The 18,697-nt window shown below is 37.6% G+C and overlaps 1 protein-coding gene across 13 annotated transcripts in view; it reads left to right on the top strand.

Moving 5' to 3' along the window:
- Window positions 1-18,697, top strand: part of UNC80 (unc-80 homolog, NALCN channel complex subunit) — a 232,703-nt gene that overhangs the window by 58,159 nt on the left and 155,847 nt on the right. For 9 of the 13 annotated variants that reach the window (XM_058706453.1, XM_058706445.1, XM_058706399.1 and 6 more), the window contains exons 15-21: window positions 1,058-1,205; window positions 3,283-3,431; window positions 5,585-5,751; window positions 6,504-6,602; window positions 9,811-10,025; window positions 11,396-11,502; window positions 13,337-13,433. In XM_058706453.1, the coding sequence (XP_058562436.1) occupies window positions 1,058-1,205; window positions 3,283-3,431; window positions 5,585-5,751; window positions 6,504-6,602; window positions 9,811-10,025; window positions 11,396-11,502; window positions 13,337-13,433 (982 nt within the window). The remainder of the gene's footprint in view (window positions 1-1,057; window positions 1,206-3,282; window positions 3,432-5,584; window positions 5,752-6,503; window positions 6,603-9,810; window positions 10,026-11,395; window positions 11,503-13,336; window positions 13,434-18,697) is intronic. The other 4 variants (XM_058706423.1, XM_058706414.1, XM_058706370.1 and 1 more) reach the window with 2 other exon arrangements.

Raw genomic sequence — 18,697 nt, 5'->3', positions numbered from 1 at the left:
TAGGGACTGCTTTCTCTAATCTTACTTCCATGATTGTGCCTGGTTGTCCAAAGTTCTCCGTCCTCAATTAAGGTGGTTAACTTGGACAAAGTCCTTGACTTCTGTGAGCCTCAATTTCCTCCACTGTAATATGGGGATACTCATCAAATCACAGAGGTGTGAAAGTCAAATGTTATACAGTCACAAGCAAGAAACATGTTTTAAACAGCAAAGCACCACCCAAATGTGATTTTTCTCTCCATGATAGGACAAGGCTGGGAGGCTTCTAATGAACCCTCGATACTATCAGTGCATTCTGTCTGTGGCCTTCTGCAGCCAATGGCTGTGACTTTACTTGCTCTGATGGAGAGGTTATTCCCGTTCTCTTTGCCAGATGGCAGAATCATTTACTGTATTGTCTGAAATATAGTTGTGAGTAGCAGGGTCTAGCCAGTGGTCACTTGGTTGTCATGTCTATGAAGCCAATTTCTGTTTAAATATCAAACTTTCACATTGAAATACAGACACATAAACACACTAGATGTGCCTTTATTTTATGCCTCCTTCATGCTTGAAGGGTCCTCCCTTCCTGGCCATATATGAGAACACTGGATACCCACTTCATATATCCCTCTCACCCTCTCCATTAAATCTACTTAAGTCCAAAATAGCTGAACATGGGAGTGGCACCCTTCCTCCCACTGCACAAAGCTTTGAGGTTTTCTAAACCTGGGTTACCAATTCTATAACCTGCCTAATTTTTATACTTGGAGCATTTTTCATTGAGATCTTAAAATCGTGATCTTGGCAAAAAGACTGAATTCCTCTGGCACCAGCATTAGACATTAGCCTTGGGTTTTACTTGGAGCAGCCCTTCTAAAAGTAAAGTCCCTCATACTGCTCAGCTTAGTCTCTGCCCCTTCCTTGCTCAGACAAGGGGGGCTTGCAGGGTTGGCCAGCACCAGCCAGCAGGGATGGACAGAAGCCTTTGCCTTCCGCAGGCTTCTGTCTCAGACTAATGGTATCCCCAGCTTAAGCTGGTACCTGTGACTTCTTCACTTTTCTTCCTTCATTACAGGCCCAGAACTGCCTCACTAAGCTATACAAGCTAGATAAGATGCAATTCCGACAAACCATGAGGGACTATGTGAACAAGGACTCTCTCAATAATGTAGTGGACTTCTTGCATGCTTTGCTAGGATTTTGTATGGAGCCAGTCACTGACAGTAAGTAAAGCTGTGCCATGTTCCAGGAGAGATCACTATGAGGTGAAGCAGAGTGTTTCTGAGGTACCCTGAATATGTGGGGATAGACTTTAGAGGAAAAGGTGTGTGTGTGTGTGTGTGTGTGTGTGTGTGTGTGTGTGTGTCTGTGTGTGTGTGTGTGTGTGTGTGTGTGAGAGAGAGAGAGAGAGAGAGAGAGAGTAATAGAGTATAAGCAAGAGAAGCTTGCACATTATCTTTGGTGACACATTTTGAGGGGTTTCTAAGGAGAACTTAACTCAGCAAAGGGCATTTTGTAAAGCTGTGGCGTCCCCACCATTAGCCCCTCAATCCATACACTATCACTCATGGCACTCCTCTCTTTCTCATACAATTTTCTGTTGTATGACCACTGAGGCAAAATCAAGGAACAAGGGAGTATATTCATTAGTTCAACAAATATGAAATGACTACCTACTATGTGCCAGGCAGAGTGCTTGAAAATTTTTTTTCACAAGATAAAACAGGAAAGAAAAGATATATAGAAACATAGTAGTAGCATAATTTTGATATACCCATATACACATATATACTAAAATATTTTAAATGGGCAAATAGATATATAGATAATCCCACATACCATTTTAGAACTTGGTGTTTTGAGAAAACTCCACTGTAGAAACCTGTGGTATAGGGGGACCAGTGAACATCAATTGCACTCATAATAGACCTAACACCTTCAATACCACTTGGGTGTAAACACAGTAATGAAATGAAAGTGATGTATGAAGACTGAGGTGAGTAAAATACACATTTTAATTAGAGCCTGGGAAGAAATAACTTCTTCATGTGGATGTTTATGGTTTATATAATACATGTGTGATAGTTGATTAATTTATAATGAAGATCTATTTGATGAATTTGGGAGCAGTTTCCCTATCTTTATTGTTTGGCGTTCACATTTAAAACAATATTGTTCCTCTATAGAGCCCCTAAAACAATGTACATTATCAGAGTTGTTTTAAGCTGAGTACATTACAAATTTTAGAAAATAATTAAATGAGAAGAGAGATTCCTGAGTACAAACTATTTTCTCTTTTTTAAGCCATTTGAGATAGAAACTACAAGCAGAGACTGAGAGATTTCTTTCTATAATGTAAAGTTTAGGGCTAATCCCCGGCCAGTTGGCACAGACAGTGAGAGGTTATAATAAAGTGACAAATCCCCCGTGGGACTCTTGAGAGACAGAAGTAGCTCCCAGTGAATCAGCCAGCCAAACACATAGGTCCCTATCTGATCAGTGTCAGGGCTACATAAATCCTGACTGTACAGTCCACAGATGGTTCACAGTCATTAAGAATCTTCTGGCAAGTCTCCAGAATAGCTAATGTGTCCCCTAAGACATGTTTCCTGGATATGTTAAAAAGTGGCATAAAGTGCCATGGGAGGGTGATGGCCTCAGTTCACTGGCATTTCACATTTCAGTGAGTTATAAGGAAGTGGCTCTAAGAGAGGTGGTAGGTTTTCCCTCTTGGTATGGCAAGTCTGTGGAGGCAAGAAGCTGCTAGATGTTCTATGCAGCTCGTGGCAGGACTCAGTGTCCTTTTTATTACCAGTGCTAGTGTGAATCCCCCTCAGGGCACTTTCCCACCTTTGCCTCCCCCTGGCCAGCTCATGGGGTTGGCCCCCCCTCACTCCACTTCTGAAAGACTGAACAATTTCCACTGGGAAGCCAGCATCCCTCACCACCAAAAAGGCTGAATCAAATAAATTCTCTCTTCAATGAGGGATTCTTATTTTTTAAGTGATCAACTATTTAAAAACTAGGTCTAAACATCTTTCTTAGGGTCAACAGTTGATTCTCCCTTTTTGCTAAGACTTATCAATATAAACATTCCACAACACGAGGGACTATATCATGGTAAAGACTCTGAGGAAGACTGTGAGTTGTTTATCTCCAAGTCTCCAAGGTGTATCTTTAGTCTGTTTCTGAATTTTGTGTAGCCCTTCACTAATTCCTGGGTGCCAAATACTCCGTTACTTCTTTAACCTGTGTAGCTTAATGAAAACATTGCCTTGAATTAGTGCCTTTGCATTCCAGACAAGGCTGGGTTTGGAAATAACTTCACCACGGTGGACAACAAATCCACAGCCCAAAACGTGGAAGGCATCATCGTCAGCGCCATGTTTAAATCCCTTATCACCCGTTGCGCTTCAACTACACATGAATTGCACAGCCCTGAGAATCTGGTGAGAAGTTCACCTCTTCTTCCCACAGGAGTTCTTGGTCTCTGCTCTAAGAAATGTTCTCAGTCATGGCCATGAGATAGACAAGTTAAAGTCTAAAAGTCTTCACCTTAAAGTTAAAAATCTCTGTTTTCCCAAAGTGACCAGTAGCTCATGGTGGAGCCTCGATGACACATTTCTCCTCGTTGTTATTCATTATTCTACTTGAAAATTGACGTATCTTCCTCTTCTACCTCATCAGCTCTGTGGTGATTGCTGAGATAGTTGCAAGGTACTTTGAACCCGTAAAAAGAAAGAGGGGCTGGAGCACAGCTTATTAACTCATGAAATATTAAATGATACTACACCAAGCATTTTCTTGAAACCACACTTACTTTAAAAATTAAATATGCTGCTGGAACTAGTTTTGTTTTCTTTTATTGAATTTTTCAGGTACTCCTCATAAATGACTGTGTTAATTAAACCACTGAAGCCGCAAGTAGTATGGAGAGAGAAGCAGGTTATAACAAGTTAGTGCTTAATTGTGGTTTGGGGTACGAGAAGTAGATTAAGGCTGATGAATCTGACATGACTAGATGAATTCATTTCTCTCTGGGGAGTAAAGGAACATTTCTCTATCTTACCAATCTGTTACATATTGTGACTTCTATGTAGAAATCAGCCCATTTATACATATTGACACTATCTGCTAATCTACCTAAATCAAGGAAATCATTTTAAGCTATTGAAACTATTCACATCACTTTGGGTAAACAAACTAAAATCCCAAACCTAAGGCAATTTAATTTTGCTGACTGTCAAAGCCACCTCAGCAAAGTTTTTGGAGCTTGAGAAAAACATGGGCCCCATCCATGCATTTAATTTGGTCATGGCAAGAAGTAATTTGACAAGTTGATTATAATATGTGTGAGTACTTGTTATACATTTTAGTTTGCAAAATCATGTATAGAAGAAATTACTGTATTTCTTAACTTTCTTTAAATCATCTTAGTATTGACTTTGAACTCTCATTTCAGAATGGCTGAAAGTTGAACCCCAGTCATTCTTGGGTTTCCTTACTTCATAGAGTGGTGCAAAGATCCCAAGTCTTTGATAGGACCTAGGACCTGGGGAGCTCCATGGGTCTCAATCATCAATTCATACCTGTTATTTCACATACTGCTCTCTGCTGCATGCTTAGGGCTGGGCATTCTAGTTAATTTAGAACCCTGGTTTTGGGGGTCTGTCCCTTTTATGGAAGAGCTACCAAAGTATACAGTGAAGGCACAGGGTCTTTCTGACCCTAGAACCAAAAAAACACCCTTTCCATCTTTTCCCCAGTTACTGCTCCTTCTGATGTTTTAAGGGTCATGGGCATGATTGTCCCATTGGGCCTTAGGTTTTTAAACCAAAGCTATCAAGTAAGTGTTTAAGTGGTTTTGTTTAGGCTTCTGTGTTCTGCTTTGCCATGAACCTTTCCTAAGGCAAAGAATACAGTAAGTACCTTCTTGAAGAGAAAGGAGGAAATGCTGATAAAAGCTTAATATCTCAAGAAAAAGGTCCTGTATATATTTTTCAATATGGGTTCATCAATGTACTGGTTTTAATAGCCCTACATCACCTGTAGTTCATAGTCAGGTTCATGTACAAATGAACTTCAACATACACATTTTTTAAATATGTCAAGCAAAATAAATTGTCCTTGAATATCAGGCTCTGTTAGAAGTGTCTAGATGACTTAGCATACTTTATCACAGTGATGTAGAAAAATTGGAGAAGCTGAATAAGGACTGAAATCCCTAGTCTAAACGAATTTCTGATTGCCTTTTTTTTGCAGGCATCTCTTCAGAAGTCCCAATTAAGAGAGAAAATTAAAGCTTGGGAATCCAGTGGTTTAAAGTATAAATTGATGTCTTTCTAATGATACAACCAACTTTCTGAATATGAAGCATGGTAACCATCCTCTATCGTACTAAGGATGACAGGCAAAGTTCTTGATAATGTTGCTGTAGGAACAATGGAGAGATAGTGTACCATCAGTTTCATTGTTGTAAATTGTCTTCCTTTTATGATTCCAATGCTGACCTAAGTCTAAGGAATTAGCTTCTCCCACTCGTCCTGTGAAAACCACTTAATCACACGACTTTCCCCAAACCTTCCTTCTTGCATCCACACAGGGGCTGTATTGTGATATCCGTCAGCTGGTCCAATTTATCAAAGAGGCTCATGGGAATGTCTTCAGGAGAGTGGCCCTCAGCGCTTTGCTTGACAGTGCTGAGAAGTTGGCACCAGGGAAAAAGCTGGAGGAGAATGAATCTGAATCTAAGACTGCAGGCAGTAAAAGGTTGGAAGCTTGAGCTATATATAAACATTAGTGTTTGCCTTCTGTCCCTGGAATGTAATCTTCTGTTGTACTGTCCATGTGGTTCATAGCATGGTGTATAACTAGTGCAGGCATGGTGGAACTATCTTGAATAAATGGCATCACTGGTGATAGTCCAGCTGCAGCTTTGAAAAGGGAGGTGTTTACTGTCAAATAAACCCTACCTCTATATAAATCAAAGCTCAGTTGATTTCAGGCTTGCATACTCTTGATCTTTAATTCCCAGCTCTCACTAATATGGTGAAATGCTATCTGTGTGTCAGTCCTTTCCGAGGAAAATTTACATTTTTGTCCAGAGAGGAAAAGCAATTATTGATACCGTATCCTTCTGTTCAGTAAGTAATATTTTAAACATGGCAGAACAGGAATTGCTGAGCAGCCCTCTGTTGTTTTTGCTTCTGGTATGTATGTTTATTGTATGCCTATTCTATAAAATATGCCACTTATCAAGATTAAAAGAAACTCCTAAATTTACAATCTTGTTTATAGTTAATGACTCTGTTCGCGATGATGGTGGTATACTTAGGCAATAAGGCTCTAGGTCATGAATGAAATGGTAGGATATAAGTTTCATACGATATAGTCTCACGATGACAGGGTTTGAAAGCAATACACATTGCCTATAAGGGAGTGTTCAGCTTTGTGAAGTATATGAGGCATTGAGGAGTGGTGTCCTGCTCTGTTGTGATTGGTGGAATGCACCATTTGCATAGGTCAGAGGCGGGGAGCATTGTGGAGAAAGGCCAGGTGTCCTCTGCCCCTGAGGAATGTCGCAGCTTCATGTCTGGTCGCCCCTCACAGACTCCAGAGCAGTAAGTAGCATTGATTTTTGTCTCTAGTGCAGTTGGCTGAGCACTTCCTGCTGCAAGAAATCATCTTCTTTGAACTTTGCCTTGCTTCTGACCTTTACTTTTCATTCCCAAAGCCACTAATCTCTACAGACCCAAATCACAAATAACCAGCCTCAGGCCTACAGGAAGCTTCCTTAACTGCGTTTCCCTTTCCCAGTCTCTATCCCACTTCTGCTTTTCTTGCACACTCCTGCAGATAAATCATGAAAAATACTGTGCCTGTCAGGTGGGGTGGGGATGTCATCTACTTTCTTGCTTAAAATCACTTATAACTTTTTTAATGTTTATTTATATATTTTTGAGAGAGAGAGAGAGCATGTGAGAGCAGTGGAGGGGTAGAATGAGGGGGAGAAAGAATCCCAGGTAGGCTCTGTGCTGTCAGCACAGAGCCCTACATAGGGCTTGAACCCACAAACCTTGATGTCATGCCTCAGCCGATATCAAGAGTCAGACATTTAACCAAATGCCTGCTTATAACTTTTTTCATTTAAATGTATTAATGGCTGTCAATGTGCTCAATGAAGCCTTTCCAAAAATAAGTAAGATAAACTTCTCTTGCGCCCAGATTTAGCTGAAACATAGACTGTACTCCATTTCACCTTGGTCTTCTCCCAAGATCCATTCCAATGTTCTCTGAAATCAATCAGTTTATCTCCACTTTTTATAATGGCAAAGTCAAAAGCATCTTAAAATTAGTGCCCCCAGAAAATGTGAGAATTACTGTAGACACTAATACAGCCTAGTTCTATGCAAGACCCATTTGTATTTATTCTTCTTTTGAGAACTATTTACTCACAAATGGTATGATCAATATTTAAAACACAAACATCACTTAAGGTATGCCATTTTACTTCCACAAACTCTGGTTTACTGTGAAATTATTATCCTACCAAAAATTCTACAGGGTATTCTAGATTTTATGGTATACCTTCTCTATAATCAAGGAAATCACCATCATCAAATAGAACCTTGGTAATTCACAACAAGCAAAGAAAACCTTCAAAGAACAAAAGCCTGCATAGCTCTTGCAGGCCTTCAAAATCTTAGACACTGCCCCTAAATGGCTGGAGGAAAGTAAAGAGAAGTAAGTTAACTCCCTGAGTCTAGGGACCATATGAGTTTCTGCTTACCATTATAACTTCAATGCTTAGACAGAGCTTGGCCCCCCTAGTGAACACTTCATATCTATTTCATAAACAAATGAATGAATGACAGTCAATCAATGAAAGGATAAAATTGTCAAATTATCATTAAGCTTTTGTTTTCTTTAACTTCCTTTCTTAAATGTGAGATTTAAGCAAGTCTTTAAGGACATAGTAAAAATTCAAACATAAGCCCTAAGGGGAAAAATAATGTAAAAGGCAAAATTCTGCAGCTGAATAGCCATAAGACTAGTTAAAAGTCTTTACATACAGGGTATGAACAAAAACATCAATAAATAAAAGGAGAAAGAGGGGCACCTGGGTGACTCACTTAAGCATTGATTTCTGCTCAGGTCATGATATCATGGTCTGTGAGTTCGAGCCCCATGTCAGGCTCTCTGCTCTCAGCACAGAGCCTGCTTCAGATCCTCTCTCATTCTCTCTCTACACCTCCCCCACTCATGCTTCTCTCTCTCTCTCTCTCTCTCTCTCTCTCTCTCTCAAAAATAAATAAACATTAAAAAAAAAGAAAGGGCTTTTTTCCCTCAAAGTAGCACTAGCAACTATTAAGCTAATATGTTCAATGAGAATGATCTAATAAGTAAATTGGATTTTAAAAATAAAACCATCTATCTTCATAGGTGATTTTGTTTTCTAGATTGCAAAATACTCTCTTTCTTCAGTGTTCTGTAAACACTGCCTAATATCTCAGCATTTAGCATGGGTCTGTTCTTTCCTCTTGAATGAAGACACATGTTTTAATATCCTTCCACATAAAAATTTCCATTTGGAGGGATGACATAGAATGTTAAATATAGAGCTTTTCCCTATTCTGAGCGGGCCCAGGAAATGAGCATGCCGAATATCCTCTGTTTAGCACCGGAGCAAAGTAGGTGGGTAATCCCGGCTCCTCCTTTATCCTCTCTCTCTCTCTCTCTCTCTCTCTCTCTCTCTCTCACTCTCTCTCGCCCTTCCCTCCCCTTCCCACCCTTCTCTTCTCCTTCCTCCTTAAAAGTCACACTAACAGAGCATATCACTGCCAATACAATAGCCACCATTGCTTTCTTTCTCCCCTCTTAATCTCTACCAATTTAATGAGTGAAAATAGGGATCTCATTTCAATTGACCCTCCCCTCCCACCCCAATTCCTAGTGAGATTAATCTCTGAATATTATTGGCCACTTGCCTTCTTCCTCTTGTGGAATGCCCTAGTCAAAAATCCCTTCGGAGGTGTCCCCATTTGGCTTATTGAGTCAGGCCAATTTTTTTTTTTTACTTTTAAACCTCTCTTAGGGGCACCTGGGTGGCTCAGACAGTTAAGCCTCCAACTGGGGCTCAGGTCACGATCTCATAATGGGTTCCAGCCCTGCGCCTGGAGCCTGCTTCAAGTTCTGGGTCTCCCTCTCTCTCAGCCCCTCCCCCACTCGCACTCTGTGCCTCTCTCTCAAAAATAAAATAAAACACTGAAAAAAAAAATAAACCTTACTTAAGTTTCCTTGACTTAAGAAAACTTAATAATCTCATGATGAAAATAATCTAGTAAACAGATGTGGGATGATGCACCCCCTGGCTGTGGTTGCACTTCACTTATTCATTTATTTAAATATCTTTGGTTTGTTTAGTGCCAAGAATTTTGCTATACTGGCGTGAGGGTGGTGAATGAGATACAGTACTGTACAAGACTCTGGGAACTTCAAGACAAAGTAAAATATTTAGACATCATAAGTGCTTCTATTATGACTCACACCCGCAGATGAACACCTGCAATAATATTTGGTCTTTTTATTAAGGTTGAAAAAAATGGTTACCTCTATTTGACAGCTGAGACATGACTGTTTTCAAGAAGTGCTCAGAGTCAACTGTGGTCTCACTTTTTCCACTCCCACTCTGACTCATCCTAAATCCCAGCCCACCAAAGATCATCCTGCATGATTTGCCTAAATGTGATTGGCAGGAAGTTGAAAGAAATTTAAGGGAATTTCACATGTGTTGTCAGATGTTTAACTCTATCCTCGGCTTGCTTTCAGCGATGAACAAATGCAAGGGGGCAACCTGGGGCGGAAAGATTTCTGGCGCAAGATGTTCAAATCCCAGAGTGCAGCTAGTGACACCAGCAGCCAATCTGAGCAGGATACTTCAGAATGCACCACTGCCCATTCGGGGACCACCTCTGACCGTCGCGCCCGCTCACGGTCCCGCAGAATTTCCCTCCGGAAGAAGCTTAAACTCCCCATAGGTAAAAGTATGTCTGTATTTATTTATGGATTCTCTTATTCCCTGCCACGTCCTCAAATCAACTCATAATCAAAACAAAGCAATGCATGGTAGGGTAGAGAAAGGGAAAGGCTTCAAGTCACAAGGTTGAGCCTGGCTCATTTATTCATTCATTCATTCATTCATTTTTTTTTCGGCGGGTATTCTCAGACCCCTACTATGTGCATTTATGATGTGCAAACACTATGCTAGGCATCAAGGATTAAATGGTGAACAAATTAACACAGTGCCCAACTTTGCTGAACTTAAAATCTATTAGGGGTGACAGTCACTAAAGCAGATACAACTAAGCATAGTTGCAAACTGTGAATTTTATGAAGGAAATATACATTGTACTATGAAAGCATGCAACGAGATCTGACCTAAATTAGGAGGAGGAGGCAGAGATCAGAGAAAGCTTCCTGGAGGAAGAGAGATTAAGATCTTCAGAGTACTGGGGGAAGGAAGAAGGAGAGCACTCTAAATGGTAGCAATAGCATTTGTAAAATATTAGGAGGGAGGGAACTAGAAGAACTGAGATGAGAAGAGTGGCTGTATGACTATGACAGAGCAAGAGGGACTAGGGCATGTGGACCCTACGGGTCAGGTTAGCTCTTCATCCTATAGCCCTACATAGCCTAGGCGGGATGATGAACAAGGGAATACCACAAGCAGGCTAGCTTTTTCTGAAGGATCACTGCTTGGACAACATATTGGCGGGAGCCCAAGTGGTTAAGGGAGAGCAGATAGAAACCTACCTAGTAGTCCAAGTAGAGGTAATGGAAGCTTGGTCACATGGTGACCATGTACAGAGGAGTAGACGGATTTGAGAAACACTTAAGAGGTAAAATCAAGGGTGCCTGGGTGGCTCAGTCGGTTAAGCATCCAACTTTGGTTTAGGTCATGATCTGGGAGTCAAGCCCTGTGTCAGGCCTTGTGCTGACAGCTCACAGCCTGGAGCCTGCTTTGGATTCTGTGTCTCCGTCTCTCTCTCTGCCCCTCCCGCACTCGTGCTCTCTTTCTCTTTCAAAAATAAATAAACATTTTTTTTTTTATAAAAAGAGGTAAAATCAATAGGACTTAATAGAGGATGTGAAAGTTGTCAAGGGGAACTGGATGGAATATCGTTTTATTCACCAAAGAGGCCCAAGTTCTTTTTGTCCTGGTCTTAGTCATGTAATTTTATGGTCCAACACTGAATATTCAAAGCATGTACAATTTTGAAAACAATTTGTCTTCACTTCAATTTATACCACGCCATGTAACTTTCATTGCTTGCTGAGCACATGCTGACATTTCTTTTTATCTACTTGGGAGAACATGCTATAATGGTCTAACTTTTCAAAAATTATTAAATAGGAAACTGGCTGAAACGGTCCTCCCTCTCGGGCCTGGCAGATGGCGTGGAGGACCTTCTGGACATCAGCTCTGTGGACCGCCTGTCTTTCATCAGGCAAAGCTCCAAGGTAAACAGGACATCACTTATGTAAGAGAGTGTTGGAGTTGTTGATAGAAAAATGTCAGGACTGAGAAATGCTAAACACCTGGACTGGCCAAATAAGAAAGAGTCGAAGACACTGTCTTCAAGCTGAACCAAGTTTGGAAACTTAAATGAGCAATGAAAACTAAGATATCTAAGTAGTAGGCTATTATTGAAAGGAAGAAAAGAGTAACAAAAAATTTACATAAAATTATAATGCAGATCTAAAGGTGTACATGGGTATTATTTCCTGGCTATTTTTTTGTTATTCAGTTTTAACTTTATTTTTTTAATTTTTATTATTAAATTCCAGTGTAATTAACACACAGTGCTATATTACTTTCAAGTGTACAATATAGTGATTCAGCAATTCTATGCATTACTCAGTGCTCATCATGATAAGTGTACTCTTAATCCCCATCACCTATTTCACCCACCCTACCACCCACCACCCCTCTGGTAACCATCAGTTCTCTGTATTTAAGAGTCTGGTTTTTTGTTTGTCTCTTTTTTTCTTGTTCTTTGTTTTGATTTATAAATTCCACATATAAGTGAAGTCATTTGAAATTTGTCTTTCTCTGACTTATGTCACTTAGCATTACACCCTCTAGATCCATCTGTGTTGTTGCAAATGGATTTCTACTCTCAAAGCTTTTATTCAACATAGTACTAGAAATCCTAGCCACAGCAATCAGACAAGAAAAGTCAATGAAAGGCATCCAAATTAGTATTTCTCAGATAGTTTTAACTTTTAACACACATGTGAAATTCCTGACATCTGAAGCTCCCACCCAACTATCTGGTATTTTTCTAATGTTTCCTCTTATGCATTAAAACACACATTGATCCTCTTTCTACTACTTTTGCAACCACCTGAACCATTCTTCCTATTGAAAAGGATAAAGAAATTCAGGATCATTTTTTCCCATTAAGTGCTTCTTCATAATACTACTAAGCATTGTAACAGCATACTATTTGGAAAAGGTAATGAATTATACTCAGTGAAATCCATTGCCTACAAGAGTCTTCCCTGTGCATGATCCACACTATAATTTTTAGTGTATGGTAAGAGTTACATTTCTTTATATATAAATCATTTCCTTATATTATTTCTGCTTTGAAGCTCACTAAAGCCAGTTTTCTTCTATATGTTTTAATAGTAATATTTTGAAATTATAAAAAGAACATATCGACATTATAAGACATTTAGAAAATATATTTTCTCCTTCACATTTTTTTTGGCTAAAATATTGGCCAAATATTGAGAGTATGTGAAGTCCATAGATTCCTTGCTTGCTGAAAATTTTAAATACTCTTGACCTAAGGGCAAGATCACATTTTAACTCCTGAGGAAAAAACAAACAGACATCTTATTTCACTTTAATTATAGGACACTTTATGAATTAATTTATACTGTTTTATTTTCATAAAAATTTGAAATCTTCTATTTGGCTGTCTTCCAGTTTTGTCTCATCATCAATTGTGGTGTGGTTTTTAAAGGATGAATATACCTTGTTGGTCATAAATTTGAGTTTGGATTTTATCAGAACGAAGCTGTAAGGACATCTCATTTACTCACTGAATTAATTCATAGTGCCTGACTATTTACTTTCAATCTATGACTGGATCCTTCTTCTAATTACAATTATAAGTGATGTCTTCTGTGGTACACATACTTACTGACTAACCAGATGTGGAAGTCTGAAGAACTGAAGTAATCTTCATATTCTAAACAACTTATTTTTCAAGGCAAGAGTTAGTATAAACACAAAGAATTGCCGTTGAATTTAGCTATCTTACTACTCTCCTTTTTGTCTCAGGTCAAATTTACCAGTGCAGTGAAGCTTTCTGAAGGTGGGCCAGGGAGTGGAATGGAAAATGGAAGAGATGAAGAGGAGAATTTCTTCAAACGTCTTGGTAAATGTCATGCAGCCTAAGAATGACATCCAATTTTCATCACACAGAACAAAAATTTGTTTAGATAAAATGGTCCATTTTCTATTTCCATTGATTTCTTATTTCTTTCTTTCTTATATGTGTGTTGTACTACTATAGCTTCTCACTTTCTTATCAATTTTGTTCAACAGACATTTATGGAAGACATTAGGTTTATAAAGAACCTCTCCTTCTGCTATCTGTCCTTTGTTAAAATCTAAGAGCTTTAAAGAACCTTCAGATATCCATCCACCTATCTACTTAGAAACTCTGCACATTATATCCCTGACAAGTGGCCAGCCACCCTCGGAACACCTCCACTGAGGGGGAGTCTGTTACTTTACAAAGCAACTTGTTCCAGAACTAGACAGTTTTAATTGTTAGAAAGTCTTTCCTTACATTCTGAAAATATTCCCATCCATAAATTTGATTCATTAGTTCCAGTTATGATATCTGTGGCCAAACACACAAATATACACATGTAATGCTAACTTAGCCTATTATCTATTTCACATTCTCTCTTTTGATCTCACTTCTGCTGGTCAAACATTTTTGAGTCCTTTTTGTTTTACATGGAAGTGTCTCTAGATCCATCACCATCCTGATTCCATTTTACCGTACATTCTAATTAAATGATACACTTTACAAGATATGGAGCTTCAGATGGAATGCAGTACATCATATTTGACTTTAATCGGTGTAATAAATAGTGCAACTATTAAGCTCCAGGGACATAGCAAGTGTATGAGCACAATTTAAGGTTGCATTATCAACTTTTATATCATATAGTTGGCTTATACTGAATTTTGGATTAACTTTTGATAGCCCTCTTCCACATGAATGAATATCATGCTATATTTTGATATAGCCATTATTAATTCTTCATCTCAAAATAAATAAAATTTATTGTTTCATTAATTTGGTAGGTGGTTAAGTCATATGCTCAGAACAGAAATTAAGAGACAGAACCAAAACTAAGTTGAATTTGAAATCTTTTCTTCTTTACAATTATGCTATAAGGATTCATCTGCAGAGACATACACATTTCCCTGTTTCCATCCAAATTGTTGCTATTATTACTGGCTGGGACAAATATAAAGATATAACCTCTACAACACTTCTCATTAACTTTTATTAATTAACAATTTGTGGGTACAGTTTTTTAGCCAACCATATACTTAATTTACTAGAATTAGTAAACATTTTCCCATTTCTTGATAAAAATATCATCAGATTTTTTAAAAATCTCACATCTTTATAACTCTATCTAAAGGAAATCTGCAGCTTAGTTCAATACAATGTATTCTTAATGAATCTACAATGATTTCTATGATTACTTCTGTTTAAAAAAAATGTTCCTGTTTAATTATCTCTGACAGAATTTGACTAGGGCATACATCAAAGTTATTAGTCTATGGTTTCAAGAATCTTCCTAACTACCACAACTTTTGTCATTTTCAGTTCCCATAGATTCTTTTCACTCCTCATGATATCTCAGAGTTTTACATATTCTTTTATATATTGTTTATATTTCATTCACAAATAGAAAAGAATGATAGAAAAATTATAGAGAAATATAATATGGAATATTCATAAAGTCTGACTTTGGGATCAATTTGTGTCAGCAGTACCTTAAATAAGACTATCTGTTTCTGTGTATACAGAAGACAAAAACCATAAAATCTAAAATTGATATCTGGGGCGCCTGGGTGGCGCAGTCGGTTAAGCGTCCGACTTCAGCCAGGTCACGATCTCGCGGTCCGCGAGTTCGAGCCCCGCGTCAGGCTCTGGGCTGATGGCTCGGAGCCTGGAGCCTGTTTCTGATTCTGTGTCTCCCTCTCTCTCTGCCCCTCCCCCGTTCATGCTCTGTCTCTCTCTGTCTCGAGAATAAATAAAAAAACGTTGAAAAAAAAAAAATTTAAAATTGATATCTGGAATTTTATGTGCTTTTTACTGGCAAGAGAAGATAGCTTACACATCACCATTATTCTTTGCCCACGTTCTCTGGCTAATTAAAGATTACAGGGGTGCCTGGGTGGCTCAGTTGGTTAAGCATTCAATTCTTAATTTTGGGTCAGGTCATGATCTCACAGTGCATGGGTTCAAGCCCCGCACAAGGCTCTGAGCTGGCAGTACAGAGCCTGCTTGGAATTCTCTCTCTGCCCCTCCCTCACTCTTGTGTGTGTGCTTGCTCTCTCTCTCTTTCTCTCTCTCAAAAATAAATAAATAAACCTTTAAAAATTTAAAAAGAGATTATAAAAGGTATTCTGTGGGATAATTCCTTCTGGATCTCTTGCAGAAGCCAGGTATCCCCAGCTCTTCTAAAAAATTTAAAAAAACATTATCTATTAATCTTACTACATTGCAGTTTGCAACAACTAACTGCGCTTGGCCAGGTGAACATCTCTCTCTCTCTCTCTCTGAATCTGCTTTTGCCTATCTTTCTTCCTTCCTTTCTTCCTTCCTTCCTTCCTTCCTTCCTTCCTTCCTTCCTTCCTTCCTTTCCAATCCATATGCACAAATGATTCCTATGCACCCATTATATGTGTATTGTCCTTTTCTTTCTCAATTATTTTGATTTAATTATATTGTCTCTGGCTCTTTAAAGTTATTAAAGAAAACAAACATCAAGCATTCTTACCTTCAATTTAAATGTAGTACTCAAAATTCACTGAGTTAAGATCAAATGCAATAGTTAATAGGATTTCTTTAAAATGTAAAAACATTATTCAATAAATTAAAAATATATCTGAACATTTAACAACACTGAAATTGCATTTATAATAAGCTTTTTCTTCTATGTTTTCATATTCACTAAGAATATTTCATTTTAGAAATCATGTTGTCTTCATTTGAGGGAAGATATTTTATTAAAGCAATGTTTTTTTTCACCTGATTAATAAAATTTACTGAAAATCTTCTATGTGCTCAGCTCTGCCATAAATTCCATGGAAGAGCTGCTTAAAGAAATACTATATTTTGAAGTATCCCTTTTTAAGTTTAACACATTATAAAAACTGTATTCTATATAAATTTATAACTTATACCTCAGTAAATTTAATGTAAAAGATAGTAAATAAATGCAACTAGAATGTACTGAGACAAAAAAATCATTATGTCCAAGGAAGCCAAGAGGCATCCTTACATCCTAGTAAGTTTATATAAAAGATTGACAGGAGATGTATTCTATAGCCAAATTACTTTTAACATTTCTTTTAGGATTACAATATGGAATGCCAACTGGGAACAATTTTACAATCACTTTGTAACATGTACAATGTTGATTTATTTCTTACTATAAGTTTTCCTGACATAATCTCTACCTTCAGCAATATAGAAAACTCTAACCTCCTTCAACATGAACAGTTGTGTATTTTGAGGATGCTCTATGGCATAATGATAAGAGCGTAGGCTTGTGGTCATTAGGTCTGGATTTGAATCCTGACTTGATAACTTTCTCTTGCATGAACTTAGACTGGGCTACTTAACCTATCCCTTCTTTGTGTATCTCTCTGTCTATGTTCTTACTGCTCTCTTGTCTCTCATTCTCTTTCTTTCTCTTTTTTTTAAATCACCTTTAAAGATTTATCTTAAAGGACTATTACAAAAAATAAAATAAATTATAAAATATTTCATACACTATTTGGCATGTACTAAATGCTGAACTATGGTAGCAAATATATGGTTATCCATTAATGCTATATAGATACAATGGAAATTTTCCATTATAAATAGCTTTTTCTTACAAGCGTGATTCTTATGTCCTGAGCTCATAGGATTCTACTGATCTTCATACCTGAATAAATATCCATCATTCTGTGAAGCAAAGAATATATGTTCTTCCTGACAAAGATTGTTTTGATCACTTCTCTCTTCATTATTTTACTTAGACTCTTTAATCATATTGTTTCTGAAGTTCTTTTGATCAAAATGGTACTTCCTTTGGTAATATTAAATAGCTTTCTTTTAGAATTCATTATCTTGTCAAATAAATATTGAGAAAAATGATGAAAAGCTTATTATTGTTAAGCCTCCTTTAATAAGATGATGGCAACTGTCTTTAATAAATCGGTTAAATAAGAATAAGTTTACTGATCATACATCCTGTCTTATATATTCGTTCTATTACAAATTTGAGGCAGTTACCACCTAATGTATTGTAAATCTTACTTATAGTAACAAATCATAAAACAACTGGATTCATTAAAAATATATTATTTTATAAAAGTTAAAGGCACTGCTAAGGTTATTCTTTTAACAGATGAGATTTCTGCTGATATGTGCAACTTAAAGGACTGTATATCAATGACTAATAAAGTGACATACAGATAGGACAAATAACAGGAAGTTACTGGTTCTGGTAGTTTTGATAATGCCCAGTGAACAAATAGAGTAGCATTTTGAAAGGCAGCTGTCCAGGAAGTGTTTGTTCCTTATCTGTAGCTTTTAGCTCTACCTCCTTTGTGTCATTTGAGATTCTGTCTTCCAAATTGTTTACACCATCAGATTCTTTGTGTGCTATTTCATTTTACAATTGATAAAAAATATGTCACACTAATTGGAAAAAAAAGTGCTGAAGATGTTGAATATGGAATTTTGAATATGGAACATTTGCATCTGTAAAGGAAGTATGCTCATAAGGACTGAAATATGGGAAATTTTGATAATGATCTTTTAATTATATCATGAGGCATTTTTTTTTGTGCTTATGAAAATTTTCAAACATAGACAAAAAGTAAAAAGGATGGTCTAACGGATCCCAAATATTCATCACCCATGATCAAACAAAAATTTGATCAAATTTTTCCATATCTGTTTCATCTATCTTTCATGCTTTTTAAAGGTGTTTTTTCAATAAATCCCAGACATACATACATGTGCCTTTGTGCTGAGGCAGCAGATAGGAAAAGTAGGGCAATAGGTAGAAGGGATCAGGGTATTCTTAACAGAAGAGGTGGGAAAGTCATTTCTGGGGATCCGATCTGTGACTTCTCAATGACAACCTGGAGTTGGTAACCACAAATGAGTGGTGTGAACAGAAATTAAGGGAAGCTCTAAATCAGTGATTCTCATCCTTGGGGTTTATTCTCAGGTGTCACAGGTACATTTCAGAATCCTGAGAACGGGCTTGGACTGGGTTTTAAAAACAACATTCAGCATAATACCCTTATAAAAGGAAATTTTTTAGATATATATTAGAAACTGTAGTAAAGTCAGGAGATATTTAGGTTTTTCAAACGTGCCTA

Source organism: Neofelis nebulosa, chromosome 2 (genome assembly GCF_028018385.1).
Source record: "Neofelis nebulosa isolate mNeoNeb1 chromosome 2, mNeoNeb1.pri, whole genome shotgun sequence".
NCBI lineage: Eukaryota > Metazoa > Chordata > Mammalia > Carnivora > Felidae > Neofelis > Neofelis nebulosa.
The sequence above is the reverse complement of the archived record's forward strand: the minus strand, read 5'-3'. Positions and strand labels throughout refer to the sequence as shown.